The sequence below is a fragment of the Gymnodraco acuticeps genome, unplaced genomic scaffold (assembly GCF_902827175.1).
Source record: "Gymnodraco acuticeps unplaced genomic scaffold, fGymAcu1.1, whole genome shotgun sequence".
NCBI classification, from domain to species: domain Eukaryota; kingdom Metazoa; phylum Chordata; class Actinopteri; order Perciformes; family Bathydraconidae; genus Gymnodraco; species Gymnodraco acuticeps.
Window position 1 is genome coordinate 26391 of NW_022990163.1, and position 21405 is coordinate 47795.

General features: G+C 40.7%; 1 protein-coding gene and 1 pseudogene across 3 annotated transcripts; both read left to right on the top strand.

Annotated features, from left to right (window-relative positions):
- Nucleotides 1-5689: 5689 nt before the first annotated feature.
- On the top strand, nucleotides 5690-7522 carry LOC117547004 (annotated as a pseudogene).
- Nucleotides 7523-9458: 1936 nt separating this feature from the next.
- On the top strand, nucleotides 9459-18831 carry LOC117547001 (nuclear factor 7, ovary-like). 3 transcript variants are annotated; one of them, XM_034217462.1, is made up of 3 exons: nucleotides 9459-9591; nucleotides 15770-15875; nucleotides 15973-18831. In XM_034217462.1, exon 3 carries the CDS (start codon nucleotides 15988-15990, stop codon nucleotides 17386-17388), a length of 1401 nt encoding a protein of 466 aa, XP_034073353.1. In that variant the 5' UTR covers nucleotides 9459-9591; nucleotides 15770-15875; nucleotides 15973-15987; the 3' UTR covers nucleotides 17389-18831. The 3 variants fall into 3 exon arrangements, with proteins under 3 accessions (XP_034073353.1, XP_034073354.1, XP_034073352.1); XM_034217463.1 differs by having other exon boundaries at nucleotides 9570-9681; XM_034217461.1 differs by lacking the exon at nucleotides 9459-9591 and having other exon boundaries at nucleotides 15699-15875.
- The last annotated feature ends 2574 nt before the right edge of the window (nucleotides 18832-21405 follow it).

The following is a 21405-nucleotide window of genomic DNA, read 5'->3' on the forward strand; positions in this document are numbered from 1 at the left end:
ATCAATCATTATAAAACATATCATATATATTATTCTGAAATGGACCAATCTGCACAATCACTACTTTTACTGTCGCTACTTTCACTATATTTTGATGAGAATACTTTTCTAATTTTACTTGAGGAACATTTTGAATGCAGGACTTTTACTGTAACAGAGTATTCCTACACTCTGGTACTTCTACTTTTACTCAAGTACAAGATCTGAGTACTTCTACTTTTACTCAAGAACAATGATCTGACTACTTCTACTTTCACTCAAGCACAAGACCTGAGTACTTTTTCCACCTCTGCTAAAAGTGGTTGTTCTCTGCTTCCTCTCCCTCCGTTAAAATCATGCTCATTGGGAGTTCCACAGGGCTCTAATCTGGGGCCTCTGCTGTTCAGTTATATATCAATTATCTCCCATTAGTTTGTGAAGATGTAAAAAAAAATGCACATCTATGCTGACAACACGATCATGTACACTGATGGAGGATGTTGAACAAGTTGCCAACAAACAATGTATCCACAGTTTAGAGCTAATGGATAAATCTGTACCCCTCTAAAGTGCAATCTGCTATTTAAATTACAGCCATAAATCATTGGCTTATATTTGCAGCTGATCTTAAATATGCACAGACTTTCACTCCTTTTTTATTGAGCACCAACGGTTCACTGATCAATGATTTAAGTGTTTTAATTGAAATATATTGGGATGTTGTACAGTAGTTGTACTTATATATGTATGTACAGGTCTTTGTACAGTATGTTGACTATTTACTGATTTTGGCGTGTCTTGATTAGTATGTGTGTACCTGCAGCTCTTTTAAAAAACTATTATTTGATTTGAATAATGCTCCTTGTTTAATTAAAACCAACAATCCTAATAACAGAAGGAGCAGGGATACTCTGATGTTTAAGATTGTAGGCCTATGTTGTAGATTGTATTATCGGATCATGTAATATTTATATTTCTGATGTAATTTCTGGAGTGTCAACCTTGGTTTGTTGTTCAATAAATATTTGTTAAGTTGTACTAAACCTTTGTTTATGCTTATTGTAAATATGGGTTGGTGGCCTGACCTCAGATCTTGGAAAACTTGTTTTGACGGCAGAAGTTGTTTTGTTTGAATATATACAAGCACCTTTTTAAATTGTGGATATATGTGGTGTGCGTGTCTGTGTGGCATGTTGTACCCTCGTCCTGCATCACTGTGATGTCAGCAGGAGGTTTGTTAGATATGATTGCTCGCCACACAGCTGAGCGGTTTTATTGGAACATGCACACACACACACACACACACACACACACACACACACACACACACACACACACACACACACACACACACACACACACACACACACACACACACACACCATGCTGACTGCAGTGGGGTTTGAACCTGTGCTCCCCCTACCCCAACACCAAGGCTCTACCCACTGTGCCACACGCCTCCCTACACACACACACACACACACACACACACACACACACACACACACACACACACACACACACACACACACACCACACACACACACACACACACACACACACACACACACACACACTTAATTAACTAATTATTTTATAATTTAAAGTATTTGTTTTATTTATTATATATAATTTATATATTTAAATATTATTTTACATTTAATTCGCAATGTTGAATGTTCAATGAGAAGTTCTGTTTTAAAGGATGTACTTGAATTATTATTATATATTATCATTATGTCAGTGGTCTAAAGTGGTCATACAACGGTGCCGACAATATTATCGTTTATCACAATAATTTCCGGGATAATGTATCCAACAAAATTAATTATCGTGACAGGCCTATATGCAACAAAGTTCAAGGTTATTTATTGTCAAACTAACATAGCTACAGAGTAATTATGTCGTAATTATGTCGTTGAAAATTCTTCTTCTTGGTGTTTTGTACCTATTTAAAGAAAACTGGGAGGAGGGTCCGAGATCAAGTAAAAATGAAATCCAGTACGTTATGGACCTGCGAGAACTCCACTCACTGGGGCAGATATCACGTGAAAATGTGCTCCAGGCTCAGAAACGTCAGCAGCGCCTGTACAACAGAGGGTCAAAACTGAGACAATTTTCATCGGGAGATAAAGTGCTTGTGTCCTCTAGCTCTAAATTACTCCCAAAGTTTCAAGGGCCCATTGTGGTCACACGGCGAGTGGGGGACGTAGATTATGAGGTGGTTTGTTCTGACAGTGGGGGAGCAACACAGATATACCACCTTAACCTCCTTAAAGCATGGAGGGAGGTGGCGTCTGCTTCTCTGGCCACCACGTTGATTGAGAGGGATTTGGGGTTGGGGCCGGAGGTAATAAAAAACAGCAAATTAGCCCCGGTCTGTTGTGACGACCATCTCTCACCAGGTCAGAGAGCAGACGTTGCCTCCAGTTGTCCTGACATGTAGCCACAGCTTCTGTAGAGCCTGTTTGAAGAACTGGTGGAAAGGAAAACAAACACACGAGTGTCCAGTTTGTAAGAGAAGATCCTCAAGGAGTGATCCTCCTCATAACCTGGTGTTAAATAACCTGTGTGAGACGTTCTTAGTGAAGAGAGATCAGAACGTTTCAGCCGGGTCTCTCTGCAGTCTGCACTTTGAGAAACTCAGACTCTTCTGTCTGGACCATCAGCAGCCAGTGTGTGTCATCTGCAGAGATTCAAGAACACACACCAACCACAGATTCAGACCCATGGATGAAGCTGCTCAGGATCTCAGAGAGGAGCTCCGGAGATCTCTGCAGCCCTTTAATGAACAGATGGTTTCAGTAGCTGAAAATAAGCCTTATGCAGTCTTATTAAAACATCTTAAAACCTCATCTTGTAACTTGCATAAAGGACGGTGAATTGTTCTTTTGTGTTTTTTGTTGAAGAATAAGGTGATCACTTAGTGTGAGTGGTGTCTTTTTAATCTGGCATGTTAAAGGGTTTGGTTCTTTCAGTGGAAGAGGGAAAAGAGCAATGTGGCCTTTTAACAGAATATGTACGAACATGACTGCACTTCAACCTGAGGGCATGCAAGAAATACCTGGCTGGATTCAAAGAAGGTAGGCTGTGATTACATTTCAAAGTACAAGTCGTAAGGCGTTAGCTTTTATGAGAGAATGAGGAAGCTGGTCTGTGACAGTTGAACAAAAATGCTCCGCCCACTGCACACTCTAAAAACAAATGCTTTGGCTCAACAAAGAAAATCAACGCAACAGTTTGCATCAATGTTTATTGAGTTAAGACAACTTCTAATGGAATTGTGTTAAACCATTAAACGTATTTGAGTTAGGGGAGAAGGCTTTACTTCTAATTGGTAGCATAAACACAAGTTTTTACAGTAAGTTGATTACTCAAAAAATTAAGTTGTTCCGACTAGTTTTACCAAATGTTTTAAAAGGAATTTTAAGTTGTATGTACTTAATTACCATCATTGTGAACAACCATTTATAAATTAAGTTCCTTCAAATATATTGTATTCAATTGTTGGTTTTTCTTAGCTTTTTCATGTTTTTGCCTTTAAAGAAAGAAATTAATTAATTCCACAACAAAAATATTAGGCAATTCACTTTTTATTTTGAACTGCAGTTGTTTATTTCAACACATGATGTTTCAATCAGGAGAGACTTCATTTGGTTTGAACATTTATTGACACATGCCATATGATAAGGTGCATGAACACCTGAAATCACAGCTGACTGCAGGAGAGAGGAGAACCATTATAGTTTGGCTGCAGCTCGCTGATTGGCTGCTGGAGAATGAGGTGAAATGTAATAGGTTAAAGAGAACGCCTGTGATGAGCTGATTATATGCAGCTGCGGAGTGAATGTATATACACCCAGTCTTCCTGAAAGAACTTGCGCTGAGCTTCATTTCAATCATGAAAAAAAAGATAAATAACACAAATTTAAATGTCCCCACAAATAATAAATACACACATTAGCCATATTACCATGGGACATGGGGACACAGCAAATACACACTGCCATCACAACGAAGTTAGAGGCCCAGTGCCAAATATGTAAAATCTGTAAAGTCTTTGTAAAAGCTACAGTAACAAACTCTCAATGGCCACCAATCAGATCACACACATCCATTTTACAAAAGATGTAACAAAGATGTTTGCACTGCCGACAGTCATTATCTCAAACAGTATGAACACATTTAACGCAGAATGCTCATTAATTTGTTTCCCTCGACCACGATGGCTGCCATCGTATGGTCAGATCCTGGGTGGACCGGTCACTGATGAAGGCGATATTCATGTCCTTTTGAAGCACATTAAATAATAGGTTAGCGCATAAGAGATAATGAATTAGGTAACTGCATACTTTTTAAACTGTCACTCTGAGCTAATTCAGAGCCATTATTACCAGCTGCTAAAGCAACGCTGGTATTGTTTTCACCTATTGAGTCTGCATGTGTGTGTCGTCATGGCAATGTGGTCCTGAAGACACACAGAGGTGGGTTTGAGTACTTTGCCCAGTGTTTAAATGCATGTGGACAGATTTTGTCAATCACAACCGTGCAAGTTTTAGTGTATCTTCTCATCTGGTTTGCAGGTTCCATACAATACTTGAACTGGAGCAGAAGAGCAGAAGCCACTTCTCAAATGTTACACAATCCTTTTCCCATGCCATTGCTGTCAACACCTATCCATGCTGAACGTTGCTAAGATATTATTGATTGGGGTGTGACCAAAAGTGCAATATGCTTCAGAATGTAACTGACAGAGAGCAGTGCTTTTGTCCTGTGTTTTTACACTGGGCCCATTTATTTTATGTTATTTCAAGATGTTTTAATTACGTCGCTAAACTCCTTGAAAAGGTCCTCTTCCTTTTCTCCAAGGTACACGACAAGGCAGCGGATGGCTATAGTTCTCTGCGTACTTCAATTGTATTGTGCTATTTTTTTAAAAGGAAAAAAAGAGAAATGACCTAAATGAATATATTCTGAATGGGTGACTGCCAACAACTTGCATTTCAATGACAACTCTAAATAACGATCCTACCTCAAGAAGCATCCTTGATCTGCTTCACGAGATTCATTTAGAATAAAAAGCAATATCACAATAGTAACCAAAGTATTTTTACACTCACAGTAGCCTCTACCACTTTGTATCCTCTCACAGAACTATTCACAGTTCAAAGGCTGCTAATGTTGGTCAAACAGCAATTTGCCTATACAGTGCAACTACAAGGCTACCTACTGTATTTGAAAGACAAAAGATGACACTCACCTTAAAATGTCCTTTGTATATTTCTATTTGTCTTAACTGTGGGAACTTGTCCAGGCATGTTAAGTGGGAGTGGACTTGAAATCCTTAACTCAAAGTGTAGAACAATTAAGTTATCAAGCCAATTGCATGACTTACTACAACTTCAATTTTGTTTTAAGTCAATTGACGCAGAAATCTGAGTTTAAATTACACACAATATTAAGTTGATGTAATTACCAACATTATTACGTCAACACAACTTATAAATTAATGTTTGCAACTTAAAATGTTTATCTAAATCAATTAATCCAAATTTGTATCTTGCAACCATGCATTTAATTAAGTGGAGGTGAAAGGTCCACTGAATGACTTTTTAGAGTGCATGACTCACCGGAAACAAACAAGGATTAACAGCAGTGTCTTTCGGAGACAAAGACAGAGAGATTTACTTTCGTTGCAAACTTCAGTTCACGAGGGGAAAACTGGACTACTGCGACTTCACACTGAATGTAAGTGTATTACTACTGAAGAGAAAACAACACTTGATAGAAAAATGCCAGATTTCCAGTGCTTGAACTCTTGCTGTCTACCTGCTTCATTTTCAGCATTTTGCAACACACAATGGCGTCCATATCAGAGGAGGATCTCTCCTGTCCGGTCTGCCATGACGTCTTTAATGATCCAGTTGTCCTGACATGTAGCCACAGCTTCTGTAAAGTCTGTTTGAAGAACTGGTGGAAAGGAAAACAAACACACGAGTGTCCAGTTTGTAAGAGAAGATCATCAAGGAGTGATCCTCCTCATAACCTGGTGTTAAAGCAGTCTGCACTTTGAGAAACTCAGACTCTTCTGTCTGGACCATCAGCAGCCAGTGTGTCTCGTCTGCAGAGATTCAAGAACACACACTAACCACAGATTCAGACCCATGAATGAAGCTGCTCAGGATCTCAGAGAGGAGCTCCAGAAAGCTCTGCAGCCCTTTCAGGAGAAGTTAAAGACTTTTGAAAAAGTTAAAGTGGAGTTTGATCAAACAGCAGGACACATGAAGGTCCAGGCTCAACACACAGAGATGCAGATTAAGGAGCAGTTCAAGAAGCTTCACCAGTTTCTAGAAGAGGAAGAGGAGGCCAGGATGGCTGCACTGAGGGAGGAAGAGGAGCAGAAGAGGAGGATGATGGAGGAGAAGATGGAGGCTGTGAGCAAAGAGATAGCAGCTCTTTCACACACAGTCAGAGCCACAGAGGAGGAGCTGAGAGCTGAAGACGTCTCCTTCCTGCACAACTACAAGGCTGCAGTGGAGAGGCTGCAGCGCCCCCTGCTGGAAGATCCCACAGCTGCCCTCAGGAGCTCTGATAGACCAGGCCAAACACCTGGGCAACCTCAGCTTCAACATCTGGAGCAAGATGAAGGACATGGTGTCCTACTCTCCTCTCATCCTGGACCCAAACACTGCTAATTAAAACCTCACCCTGTCTGAAGATCTGACCAGTTTGAGACGAGGAGCGGAACAGAAGCTTCCTGATAATCCAGAGAGGTTTGATAATTACGGCTTTGTCCTGGGCTCTGAGGGCTTTAACTCGGGAACTCACAGCTGGGATGTCCAGGTTGGAGACAGCAACGAGGTGTGTTAGCAGAGTCTGTCCAGAGGAAGGGAGAAATTTAGTCTGGATTATGGAGAATAGGTTTAAATAGAGGTAATTATTTAACAGGGTCACCATCAGATCCAGACACTCCTCTCAGCCTGAAGAAGGTGTTCCAGAGGGTCAGAGTGAATCTGGACTGGAACAGAGGAAAGTTATCGTTCTTTGATCCTGACACTAACACACACATATACACCTTCACACACACTTTCACTGAGAAGATGTTTCCACTCATTAGCAACGGAGATAAATTCCCAATTAACATTTTACCAGAGGTGGATAAGGTTGACGACAATGAGGAAGATGGCAAAGAGGAAGGCAATTACAGCGAGGATGTGGACAACGAGGATGACGAGGACATTTGCTACCATGTTGACAAGAGATTTAATTACAAGTAAATGTCCTGCTTTGTGAAAAAGTACCAGCATCAGAATAATTTAATGTCACCTATTATGCAAAATCCACTTTTACAGGTCTTTTAAACATTACTATGTGTCCCATATGTGTTAAGAGACAGTGATGGTCTCAGGAACAAAGACCCCCTCTCTTTTTGTCCTGATCCATCTTTATCAAAACCTGACCCCCTGCTGTTTGCCTACAGAGCAAACAGGTCCACAGACGACGCCATAGCCCTCACCATCCACACTGCCCTCTCACACCTGGACCAGAGGAACACATGTGAGAATGCTGTTCATTGATTACAGTTCAGCATTCAATACCATTGTGCCCTCCAAGCTGGTCATCAAGCTCAGAGACCTGGGGCTCAACAGCGCCCTCTGTGACTGGATCCTGAACTTCCTGACGGGCAGACCCCAGTGCGGGTGGGAAACATCACATCCTCCACCCTGATCCTCAACACCGGAGCCCCTCAAGGCTGCATGCTCAGCCCTCTCCTCTACTCCCTGTTCACTCACAACAGCGTGGCCACACACAGCTCCAACACCATCGTGAAGTTTGCTGACGACACGACCGTCATTGGCCAGATCACAGACGGCGACGCAACGATGTACTTAGAGGAGGTCGAAAACCTGACATCTTGGTGCCAGGATAACAACCTCCATCTCAACGTCAGCAAAACCAAGGAGCTGATTGTGGATTACAGGAAGCAGCAGAGAGAGGGACACGCCCCCATCGCCATCAACAGGACTACGGTGGAGAGAGTCAGCAGCTTCAGGTTCCTCGCTGTCCACATCACTGAGGACCTGACATGGACTCTTCACTGAGGACCTGACATGGACTCTTCACACCACCACCATCACCAAGAAAGCTCGACAGCGGCTCTTCTTCCTCCGCAGGTTGAGGAGGTTCAACATGGACTCCAGGATACTCTGCAACTTCTACAGGTGCACCATAGAGGGTATCCTGGCTGCATCACGGCCTGGTACGGCAGCTGCACCGCCCTCAGGAAGAAAGCCCTCCAGATTATAAAAGACCCTCATCACCCCAGCAACAAACTGTTCTGTCTGCTGCCGTCTGGCCGGCGTTAATGCAGCATCCTGACTAAAACCACCAGACTCAGAGACAGCTTCATCCCACAGGCAATAAGACTATTAAACACCTGACCTGTTGAAACAACATCCACAACATTCATCTGGCTGCAATTTAGAAATGACTTATCTAATATATCATATTCCAATTATCTTTTCAGTTTTTAGGTTTTATTGTATTGCATTGTTGGAGGAGCCTGTGACCTAAGATTTTCATCGTCATAACTACACTGTAGCTATGTTCGTATGACCAATAAAAGCCTTGAACCTTGAACCTTTAGCTGATCAGATTTTGACCCCTTTATGATGTCACAATGTTTTTTTGGGTTGTGCAACCATTAGCCAATAACCAACCAATGTAACACCCCCCACCTTATCACCTGCATCTCCTCCTAGAGCACCTTTGAGCTTTTTAAACCAATCATCTGTATATAACTGAGAACTATAATATATTGTTCAAAAACAGATGAATAGGGGACCTTTAAGGTTCCAAAATGTCATGTAAGCTACATACAGAATTGCCCAAATCAGAATCTTACGATACACTGATTTATAATTAGCGATGCATTCATGTATTCAACGATTTAACGTTGCTTCTAATAAAGGACAAGCTTATTTGTATGACTTTTTGTTTGTTTTATAGGCATGATTATAGTTATACCATATTTCTTTGTTTTGTGTCACTAATATGATTCTGAAAATTAACTAAAGCTGCCAAATCCATGTTGACTTATTGACATGAAGGGTAGGGTTGATAAAGTTATGTAACCATCTCCGAGTTGAAGATGAGTCATCAAATGTATTTTCATGCTTTATAGGAAAAAAGAAGTGGGACTGATTTGAACACATATTCAGTATCCGAGTCAAATGAACAATTAACAGAGCTTTACAAATGTAAAATATATATTATTTGCATTACACTGTGTGATTAAGGCTTCTTTGTACTGAATTTGTGTGCAATGAAATGTAAGGGCAGTTTGCTGCAGTTAGAGGTGTTGTGTATAGCCTATTATGCAGAAGTTTAAAGAGGCCCTATACTGCTTTTTGAGGTTTTCCGTTTCCTTTTTCCGTAACGTAACGTAGTTTCTTCTTCAATTCGCCGCAACGTTACTTTTCCCAGGGACGAGTGACAGTGACACCGCCTACTCAGCTGTGTGTTTACGCATTAGGCACGAGCTCTCATTCCACACTGTACGTGATAGAGGCTGGCCGCGGGTGGTGGCATGAAGACTGAAGAGCAGTGATGGTAAGCGAGAAGCAGGCGCAGCCAACGCTAACATTCGAGGGATGGAGGTATTCCCATTACTTCGAACTTGTTGAAACTAAGGGGAAAAATGTGAGTGTAAGGTGTACGTTGTGCCCTGGCCAGAAACTTGTGTCCACTGCCGTTAACTCCACTGCCAACCTCACCAAGCATTTGAAAGGAAAACATGCTAGCATGAAGCTAGTAGCTCAAGATCGCCGGGCAAATGATGATATTTCGAGTCCAAGCCTATTTAGTAGCCTATTGATATGATTTGCACTAGCTTTGCACCTATTTTGGGGCTAGCCTATAACCCTTAATGATTATGATTTTATATTGATATTGTTTGATATTATTGTTTAGTGGTGGTGTTGACGCCTATAGCCCAATGTTTTGTTAAGTGCTCTGTGGCATTTTTTTATAATAAAGAGCACAAAAGAAATATCTGTTATGTCCTCCATAGTAGAACTTTATGTAAGCCGACACATTTAGGAACAGAGATGGGGTTCTGCCCAAAGTCGAGCAACATAAAAGTAACGTAAAAGTAACGAGTAACGTAAAAAGTTACTTTCCTTGGAGGGTAACTAAGTAAAGTAAGGGATTACTTTTTTAAAGAAGTAACGAGTAACGAGCAAACACTACTTTTTTAAAGTAACTTCCTCAACACTGGTTAACACTGTTTAAAGACTGCTAATAAAGGCTGTATAATAGCATCACAAACACATTTATTGAGTTAAACTTCCTTACGTATTAAATCGTTGTAAAACCTAAATTAACCTATTTGTCTTGCTATAGTAATTTATATAGGTATTTTAGTATGTATTTATTAGCAGTTGCATATGGTTTTTGCAGGTATCACATTTAAAACGACAAACTATGTCTTATTAAAGGTAGGGTATGTAAGTTTGAGAAACCGGCTCGAGATCGCTAGAATTTGAAAATACACGACCGGAGAAAATCTGCCACTTCCTCACAGAGCCCCTCCTCCAACACACACGAACACACACATGACCAATGAGCGCACAAGATAAGTTTGTTCACATATTGAAGGCTGACAGGCAGGTAGGCCATCCAGTTACTTTAGCCGGCTCAGATGATTGGTCGTGCTTTTACAGTACCACGGCTTCCAGAGGTGACATTTTTGTATGGATTTTTAAGATATTCATTGCTATCGGGATGTTAAGAGCATTCCATGGAATATAACAAAAAGTGTATCTCGAGCCGGTTTCTCAAACTTACCTACCCTACCTTTAAAGGTGGGGTATGTAATTTATTTCAGAAACACTTTTTGTTATATTCCATGGAATGCTCTTAACATCCCGATAGCAATGAATATCTGAAGTGCTTTGACAAAAAATCCATTAAAGAATGTCATCTGCGGAAGCCGTGGCGCTGTAAAAAGCACGACCAATCATCTGAGCCGGCTAAAATAACTGGATGGCCTACCTGCCTGTCAGCCTTCCATCTGTGCACAAGCTTATCTCGTGCCCTCATTGGTCATGTGCTCATTCGTGTGTGTTGGAGGAGGGGCTCTGTAAGGAAGTGGCAGATTTTAAAATTCTAGCGCACTCGAGCTGGTTTCTCCAAAATTACCTAACCCACCTTTAACCTTAAAAACCCTTTATTTTCCTCTTTTTAACTATGCTTTTTTAAGGATTAATGACAAACAAGGATCATTGCATTAAAGCAATAAAACCCTAAAATTAGTCAGCATTTTAAGACTCCCTGTCCGCTGATCTGGAGGTCAATGGATGTTGGTTGTTATCCTGGAATAAGGTCTGTAGTTTACTCAAGCTGAAAATATGTTTGTTCTACGAAAATATGTCAGTAAATACCCCATTGGTGAATTTCAAAATGGCGGTTGCTAAAAAGTGTCTAATTGAGACGACTAAACATCATCACGCCCAACATTAGCCGCCTTTAGCTTAGTGGTGGTGATGTGAAGTCATGTGACCGTGCTGTAGTTATTTTATAGCCCAACATTAGCAACCTTTAGCTTAGCGGTGGTGACGTGAAGTCATGTGACCGTGCTGTAGTTCCTTTATAGCCCAACATTAGCCTCCTTTAGCTTAGCATTGGTGATGCAAAGTCATGTGACCTTGCTGTAGTTCCTTTATAGCCAAACATTAGCCTCCTTTAGCTAAGCGGTGGTGACGTGAAGTCATGTGACCGTGCTGTAGTTCCTTTATAGCCCAACATTAGCCTCCTTTAGCTAAGCGGTGGTGACGTGAAGTCATGTGACCGTGCTGTAGTTCCTTTATTGCCCAACATTAGCCACCTTTAGCTAAGCGGTGGTGACGTGAAGTCATGTGACCGTGCTGTAGTTCCTTTATAGCCCAACATTAGCCTCCTTTAGCTTAGAGCTGGTGATGCAAAGTCATGTGACCATGCTTTAGTTCCTTTATAGCTAAACATTAGCCGCCTTTAGCTAAGCGGTGGTGACGTGAAGTCATGTGACCGTGCTGTAGTTCCATCCATCTATCTTCTCCCGCTTATCCATGGTCGGGTCGCGGGGGTAGCAGTTCCAGCAGAGAGCCCCAAACGTTCCTTTCCCTGGCCACATCAACCAGCTCTGACTAGGGGATTCCAAGGCGCTCCCAGGCCAGCCAAGAGATATAATCCCTCCACCTGGTCCTAGGTCTACCCCTTGGTCTCTTCCCAGCTGGACGTGCCTGGAACACCTCCCTAGGGAGGCGCCCAGGTGGCATCCTTACTAGGTGCCCGAACCACCTCAACTGGCTCCTTTCGACTCCTTTTCCCGGATGACTGAACTTCTCACCTTATCCCTAAGGGAGACGCCCGCCACCCTGCAGAGAAAACCCATCCTGGCCGCTTGTATCCACAATCTTGTTCGTTCGGTCATGACCCATCCTTCACAACCATAGGTGAGGGTAGGAACAAAAATGGTCCGGTAAACATAGAGCTTTGCCTTCTGGCTCAGCTCCCTTTTCATTACAACGGTGCGGTAAAGCGACTGCAGTACCGCTCCCGCTGCTCCGATTCTCCAGCCCATCTCATGCTCCATTGTTCCCTCACTCGAGAACAAGACCCAGAGATGCTTGAACTCCTTCACTTGGGGTAAGGACTCATTCCCTACTTGGAGTGGACAGTCCATCGGTTTCCTGCTGAGAACCATGGCCTCAGATTTGGAGGTGCTGATCCTCATCCCAGCCGCTTCACACTCCTTTGCAAACCGATCCAGTGAGCGCTGAAGGTCGCAGACCGATGAAGCCATTAGAACCACATCATCTGCAAAAAGCAGTGGTGCAATCCTTGCTGTAGTTCCTTTATAGCCAAATCTGCTGTTAATATGCAACCCAGGTTCACGGCATTTCGTGTTATAGTCACGACATTTAATCTATTGATTCGTGTTCACCAACACGATTTCCCCCTTTTTTTCGTGTCACACAGAAAGATTTGAAAAACAATGTATTTCTATTGGTAGTGTGTTTCGTGCCTACAGCACGTCTTTTTGTCCGTTCGGGTCTTGGAAGACCGGAAGCTGTGTGGTTCATAAAAGCATGTTCTTACTCAATATCAAGCCACGATTATTGTTTTTATTTTAAATCGTATAATGTCGGACTTTTTTGCCGTCTGTGAGGAAAATAAATGGCTCAGAGCCTCAGGATACTGAAATCTGTATTTTTTAAATCTTTTTTTCCTTCTAATTTGTTATTGTTTTCTAAATAACACACTGTTATTTACTCACCAATAACACACAATTATCCTTGCTTTTATTTATTTATTAATTCCTTAATCTCGGGCTTTTTTGGCGTCCGTCAGGAACTGAATTTCAAAATAAAATAACCGGAAACAAATACACACCCACTGAACTGATTACCCAAGATCCTCAGCTATGGTTTGAGCTTGGTGATTGGATTGTTTAGCCGCAATGCTATGGTGTTTATGCGATATGAAATCCAATTTTTTTTTTTTCAAGAAAATAATACTTTAATCCGAGTGTTCTTGCTTTTCTCTTTGAAAGTCATCACATAACGGCATTGTAATACACGGTTCAGCTGCATTACATATTACACATCTGCCGTAGTTCTTTATTCATAGAGCCCTGATGAGAAGACCTTTGGACAAACTGGAAGAACTGCCACCGAAACTGAATACTTGATGTGGATCATAAATATATCAGCAATTAAACAACATCTTCAATTTCTCTTCACACAATACATCTCCTTGCAGTATCAATAGTAATTCAGCTGACTTTTATATTTGATCCAATTGGTAGATAGGCTGTATTTACACCATAAAGGTGCACAGCTGATAGAAAAGGACTTGTAGTTTTTTTAAGATATTACTGATTTTCTTTGAATATCAGAATGTAAATACTGAGTTGAAAGAATAGTCAGGGGTTTTGGGTGATGGGAGACACATCTATGGATTCAGAATTTCAATCGCTTACCATTAAATGACAGATATACTTTTCTGTCTATGTTTTACAAATCAGATATTAATGTGTAGAAGTAAAACATGTGAAATAATATAGAAATATCCTGTAAAATGATGTGAAAACATGAATAAAACTACACATCTTTGGATGTTATATATAGTACATAAGTCTCCTACACTAATAATACAAAGTTATTATGGAATTGTATGCAACATCCAATCACCGAGCTTAAACCATAGCTGAGGATCTTGGGTAATCAGTTCAGTGGGTGTGTATCGCAATGATGCTCGAAATGTCCCTTATAGGCCTACGTCTGTTTCTGGTTATTTTATTTTGAAATTCAGTTCCTGACGGACGCCAAAAAAGCCAGAGATTATAGAATTAAACAAATAAATAAAAACAAGGATAATGATGTGTTATTGTTGAGTAAATAACAGTGTGTTATTAAGAAAAGAATAACAAATTAGAAGGAAAAAAAGATTTAAAAAATACAGATTTCAGGGGAAAATCGTGTTGGTGAACACGAATCAATAGATTAAATGTCGTGACTATAACACAAAATGCCGTGAGACTGGGTTGTAATATGTGGAGATTATCCTGCTGAACAAAACGTTTATAGAGTATCATGAACATCTGTTTCACAAAGAGATTATTTCTGCAATTATCCAAAATCCAATGGAAATAAACCCATTGGCCTTTGTCGAGGGAGCCCTTGCGATGCTAACTCTCAGGTACAACAATGTGTCATCACTGCAAGACTCTTTACCTTCAAATGTGACAGGAACATGCATCAACATGTTGATGGGTAGAACATGCTAGCTAGCATAGCGCTGGGGAGCCAGCTGCCAGGCAAGCCTCATTGTTGGCTCGTGTAGATATTGTTGCACTGACAATAACTCTCTAAAGGCAGGAAGGACTTGTTCTTACCGTGGTAAACAATTCATTTACGTTTACATCCTGGCACTCGATCAACTTGTTTCAACAGTTTCTTTTTTATCAGAAACACATGTAAATGTTGTATTTAGTTTACATTTTGATTCATTTTCTTGTGTTTGAATTGATTATATATATACATAATACATTTTAATCAAATCTGCCGGTGCCGCCCACCCCATTATTTTTTTTAAACATGACATTTGTTCATAAGGATAGAACTCGCAGCAAGATATCAAATATAATAAGATATTTAATATATGTTATATATATTATATCCAAATGCAAATGGCTTCTTTAGATGCCCCTACAGATCGGCCTTCTTGAATTCTAATCCAATGCAGTTTGGGGTTACAGTATATCCTGCATTTCTTGGCATCGACACAATCGTAATTTTTGACTATTTAAAAAGGTGTATTTGCATATTTCTACATACTGGGATCAATTAACAGCTTTGGATTTGTAGAAATTGGGTATTTGTGGAAGGCTGAAACTCTTTATGGATTCATTTGGCGACGATTTTTCATGTGTGAATATGTTAGTCTTCATAGTAGCCATTTCATTAGTAAGACATTATTAGAAAAACGAGATTGAGGGCATTTAGAGGATGTATTGGCTGTTTGTTTTATCACAAAGTGTATGTGCATGACTTCAAGTAAACAACATCCAAAGTCCAGCAAAATTACTCAACAAGAGTTTTTACACGTCACCAAACGCATAAAAGTCTCACCTGAAGCAATACATTGTGTTTAAATGATGAACCTTTGGTCCATCTCAGTTAATAGTTAACCATGTCATTAAAAGTGCTCTGAACAAATTGCACCCTTTGCATGGTTCATCTGAAAGATATCCAGGAAGGGTCTTCATTTTGTTGGACGGACGATGAGATTTACCTTGGCAGAGAACTCACAACCACTGAGGACTGGAGGAAAAAAGTCAACACAACGACAATGTAAGTTTTACGCTACCAAAGTTGGAAACAACCGTTTACTTTATAAATGATAAACTAAGAGTATAACTGATTTACAATGTGCCTGCTTTATTTTCAGCATTTCAGAGACACGATGGCGTCCATATCAGAGGAGGATCTCTCCTGTCCGGTCTGCCATGACGTCTTTAAAGATCCAGTTGTCCTGACATGTAGCCACAGCTTCTGTAAAGCCTGTTTGAAGAACTGGTGGAAAGGAAAACAAACACACGAGTGTCCAGTTTGCAAGAGGAGGTCATCAAGGAGTGATCCTCCTCATAACCTGGTGTTGAAGAACCTGTGTGAGAGTTTCTTAGTGAAGAGAGATCAGAACGTTTCAGCCGTGTCTGAGACTTTCTGCCGTCTGCACTTTGAGAAACTTAAACTCTTCTGTCTGGACCATCAGCAGCCAGTGTGTGTCGTCTGCAGAGATTCAAAAGCACACACCAACCACAGATTCAGACCCATTGAGGAAATCACAAAGGATCTCAAAGAGGAGCTCCAGAAAGCTCTGCAGCCCTTTCAGGAGAAGTTAAAGACTTTTGAAGAAGTTAAAGTGAAGTTTGATCAAACAGCAGGACACATGAAGGTCCAGGCTCTACACACAGAGACGCAGATTAAGGAGCAGTTTAAGAAGCTTCACCAGTTTCTAGAAGAGGAAGAGGAGGCCAGGATGGCTGCACTGAGGGAGGAAGAGGAGCAGAAGAGGAGGAAGATGGAGGAGAAGATGGAGGCTGTGAGCAGAGAGATAGCAGCTCTTTCACACACAGTCAGAGCCACAGAGGAGGAGCTGAGAGCTGAAGACGTCTCCTTCCTGCACAACTACAAGACTGCAGTGGAGAGGCTGCAGCGCCCCCTGCTGGAGGATCCACAGCTGCCCTCAGGAGCTCTGATAGACCAGGCCAAACACCTGGGCAACCTCAGCTTTATTATCTGGGACAAGCTAATGGATTTGGTCACCTACACTCCTGTGATTTTGGACCCAAACACTGCTGTTCCAGAACTCATCCTGTCTGAAGATCTGACCAGTGTGAGACGAGGAGAGAGACAGGAATTTCCTGATAATCCAGAGAGGTTTCATAAATACTACTACTCAGTCCTGGGCTCTGAGGGCTTTAACTCAGGGACTCACAGCTGGGATGTTGAAGTTGGAGGCAGTGCATGCTGGTTTCTTGGTGTAGCCTCAGAGTCCATCAAAAGGAAAGGGATAGCACGGTCTGGATTATGGAGAATAGGATTCTCTAATGGAAAATACAAAATATTCTCCCCATCAACAGAACCAAGTGATCTCTCAGTGCCAACGAAGCTTCAGAGGGTCAGAGTGCATCTGGACTGGAACAGAGGAGAGTTGTCGTTCTCTGATCTTGACACTAACACACACATACTCACCTTCACACACACTTTCACTGAGAGGATGTTTCCATACATTAGCAATAAGGATAAAATCCCTATAAAGATTTTACCAGAAGCGGATCAGGACAACGCTGATGGTTGGTAGCAAAAATATAGATCCTTAAATTAAAGAGTCTTGTAATTCAATCTACTTTAATAGATATATAGATAGATAAATAGATAGATATTTATTTTATTCATTTCAAAATTGGAAGAACTGAAACAGATTTGTTATAGTCATTCTCTTGTACTTTTTTGTGACGCATGTGGAAAAACTGTCTCTACAGAACGTGGAGTGGAGATTAGCTGCCAGTGGTGTAAAGTAACTAAGTACATTTACTCATGTATTGTACTCAAGCACAATTTTGAGGAACTATTTACTTTACTTGAGTATTTCAGGTTTTTGCTACTTTGTACTTCTACTCCACTACAAGTCAGAGGTAAATGGTGTACTTTTCCTCCACTGCATGTATTCAATACCTTTAGTTACTTTACAGATGTGGATGAATGATGTGAAATCTAATCAAGTGTTAAATCAGACTTTAGTTCCACCTGGAGTAAATCCACCAGCTACCCTGCAGTATACAAAGTCATTCAAACTAGCTGCACCTTCACCAGCTTTGAGAACACTTTCATGATCAATCATTATAAAACATATCATATATATTATTCTGAAATGGACCAATCTGCACAACGACTACTTTTACTGTCGCTTTATCTATATTTTGATGATAATACTTTTCTACTTTCACTTGAGGAACATTTTGAATGCAGGACTTTTACTTCCTACTTCCACTCTGATTACACGAGTACAAGATCTGAGTACTTTTTCAACCTCTGCTAAAAGTGTTTTTTCTCTGCTTCCTCTCTTTCTCCGTTAAAATCATGCTCATTGGGAGTGCCACAGGGCTCTATTCTGGGGCCTCTGCTGTTCAGTTTATATATCAATTATCTCCCATTAGTTTGTGATGAAGTAAAAACATGCACATGTATGCTGACAACACGATCATGTACACTGATGGAGGATGTTGAACAAGTCGCCAAAAAACAATGTATCCACAGTTTAGAGTTAACAGATAAATCTGTACCCCTCTAAAGTGCTATCTGCTATTTCCATTACAGCCATAAATCATTGGCTTATATTTGCAGATGATTTTAAATCTGCAGAGACTTTCACTCTTTTTAATTATTCAAGTGTTTTAAAGGAAATACATTGGGATGTTGTATTTGTACTTATATGTGTATGTGCAGGTCTTTGTACAGTATGTTGATATGGCTTTGATCAGTCCGTACAATTCTTAATGTCATGAAGACTATTTACTGTTTGTAGTGTGTCTTGAATGTAGTATGTGTGTACCTGCAGATATAATATAATCTGTGATAAATCTTCTCTGCACTTTAAAAAAATTATTATTTGACTGTCACCTTCTACGTCTTTTTAGGTCATAAATCAGGTGAGAGGTAATAACTTTCTCATAGACTTCTATACTTCTTTTGCTTTAGAGTAGTGGTGTCGCCGACTGCTGGCCACTTGAACAGAATAATGACTTTCCAGACTACCGAATGGTTTATTTCTGTGTTTTGCATTGTTTCATAATTCATGCATGCAGTCATAAAGCAATAAAGCAACACCTTCTCCAGAGGCTTCCTGATATATATTTCCTTTGGCAGTGCTGGAGTGTAACATTTAACACTTTGAACACAGCTGCATAAAGACATTTGCCTTCGTCTATAAAACACTCGAGATAAGCCAACAGTGAGGCTGAGAGCCTGCTGACGTTAGTGGTGAACTGATAATAAGAAGATCAAACGCTGTGTGCTCAGCGCTCGTATCTGAACACAAACAGCCACGAGATAAGAGAGGAATGGTGGTGGGGACACAGCGTCTGTTGCTACTTTAAACTACTTAAAAAATGTTGCCTCGGCGCCACGTGTCAGCAAACACAAAACACACTCTGATACACACCACTGACCCTGAATCAAACACACGCGCACGCACACACACACACACACACACATTTTGTATTTCTATGTCTAAATACATTTAACATCTCTGTTTATTTACACACATGATTTTCTCTGTGTCTCTGTTGTGTGTGTGTGTGTGTGTGTGTGTGTGTGTGTGTGTGTGTGTGTGTGTGTGTGTGTGTGTATGCATCTGTGTGTATATCTGTGTGCATGATGTGTGTGTGTGTGTTGTAAACTTTGCAGAATCTCTTCTCACCACTAGAGGTCCCTGCTGGTGTCTTTAAATTAAACGTCACTCGTGCTCTGTGCTCTCTCTCTCTCTCTCTCTCCCTCTCTCTCTCTCTCTCTCTCTCTCTCTATCTCTCTCTCTCTCTCTCTCTCTCTCTCATCTCTCTCTCCTCTCGTCATCATCATGTTTTGATCCGTTGACCAAAACCAAAAAGTCCAGTAAACAGCCGTCAGTCTGTTCCTCACTTTCTGCCAACTCTCACTGTTTTGCTTTCACTGATATTCATTTTTATTTATTTTTGGTATCTTTCGGGACCACAAAGTGAATAAATGTTGCCTTTTAAATATTAGATGTAAAAACAGCATCAAGAGAGGAACTCAAAGCCTCATCAGAGTTTTAAGGGACTTTTTGAACATTAAAGCATGGAGACATGTCCCAGTAGAGACAATACATACTGATATACACTTGAACATCAGCAGGAGAGGACTCTTTAAAGTAGAGACACTACATACTGATATACACCTGAACATCAGCAGGAGAGGACTCTTTAAAGTAGAGACACTACATTACTGATATACACCTGAACATCACGCAGGAGAGGATCTCTTTAAAGTAGAGGGACACTACATACTGATATACACCTGAACATCAGCAGGAGAGGACCTCTTTAAAGTAGAGACACTACATACTGATATACACCTGAACATCAGCAGGAGAGGACTCTTTAAAGTAGAGACACTACATACTGATATACACCTGAACATCAGCAGGAGAGGACTCTTTAAAGTAGAGACACTACATACTGATATACACCTGCACATCAGCAGGAGATGACTCTTTAAAGTAGAGAGACTACATACTGATATACACCTGAACATCAGCAGGAGAGGACTCTTTAAAGTAGAGACACTACATACTGATATACACCTGAACATCAGCAGGAGAGGACTCTTTAAAGTAGAGGCACTACATACTGATATACATCTGAACATCAGCAGGAGAGGACTCTTTAAAGTAGAGACACTACATACTGATATACACCTGAACATCAGCAGGAGAGGACTCTTTAAAGTAGAGACACTACATACTGATATACACCTTAACATCAGCCGGAGAGGACTCTTTAAAGTAGAGACACTACATACTGATATACACCTGAACATCAGCAGGAGAGGACTCTTTAAAGTAGAGACACTACATACTGATATACACCTGCACATCAGCAGGAGAGGACTCTTTAAAGTAGAGACACTACATACTGATATACACCTGAACATCAGCAGGAGAGGACTCTTTAAAGTAGAGACACTACATACTGATATACACCCTGAACATCAGCAGGAAGAGGACTCTTTAAAGTAGAGACACTACATACTGATATACACCTGAACATCAGCAAGAGAGTACTCTTTAAAGTAGAGACACTACATACTGATATACACCTTAACATCAGCAGGAGAGGACTCTTTAAAGTAGAGACACTACATACTGATATACACCTGAACATCAGCAGGAGAGGACTCTTTAAAGTAGAGACACTACATACTGATATACACCTTAACATCAGCAGGAGAGGACTCTTTAAAGTAGAGACACTACATACTGATATACACCTGAACATCAGCAGGAGAGGACTCTTTAAAGTAGAGATACTACATACTGATATACACCTGCACATCAGCAGGAGAGGACTCTTTAAAGTAGAGACACTACATACGATATACACCTGAACATCAGCAGGAGAGGACTCTTTAAAGTAGAGACACTACATACTGATATACACCTGAACATCAGCAGGAGAGGACTCTTTAAAGTAGAGACACTACATACTGATATACACCTGAACATCAGCAGGAGAGGACTCTTTAAAGTAGAGACCCTACATACTGATATACACCTGAACATCAGCAGGAGAGGACTCTTTAA

Excerpts from the sequence above, each read along its gene's own strand:
- LOC117547001 (XM_034217462.1), top strand. The coding sequence starts at position 15,988 with ATGGCGTCCATATCAGAGGAGGATCTCTCCTGTCCGGTCTGCCATGAC.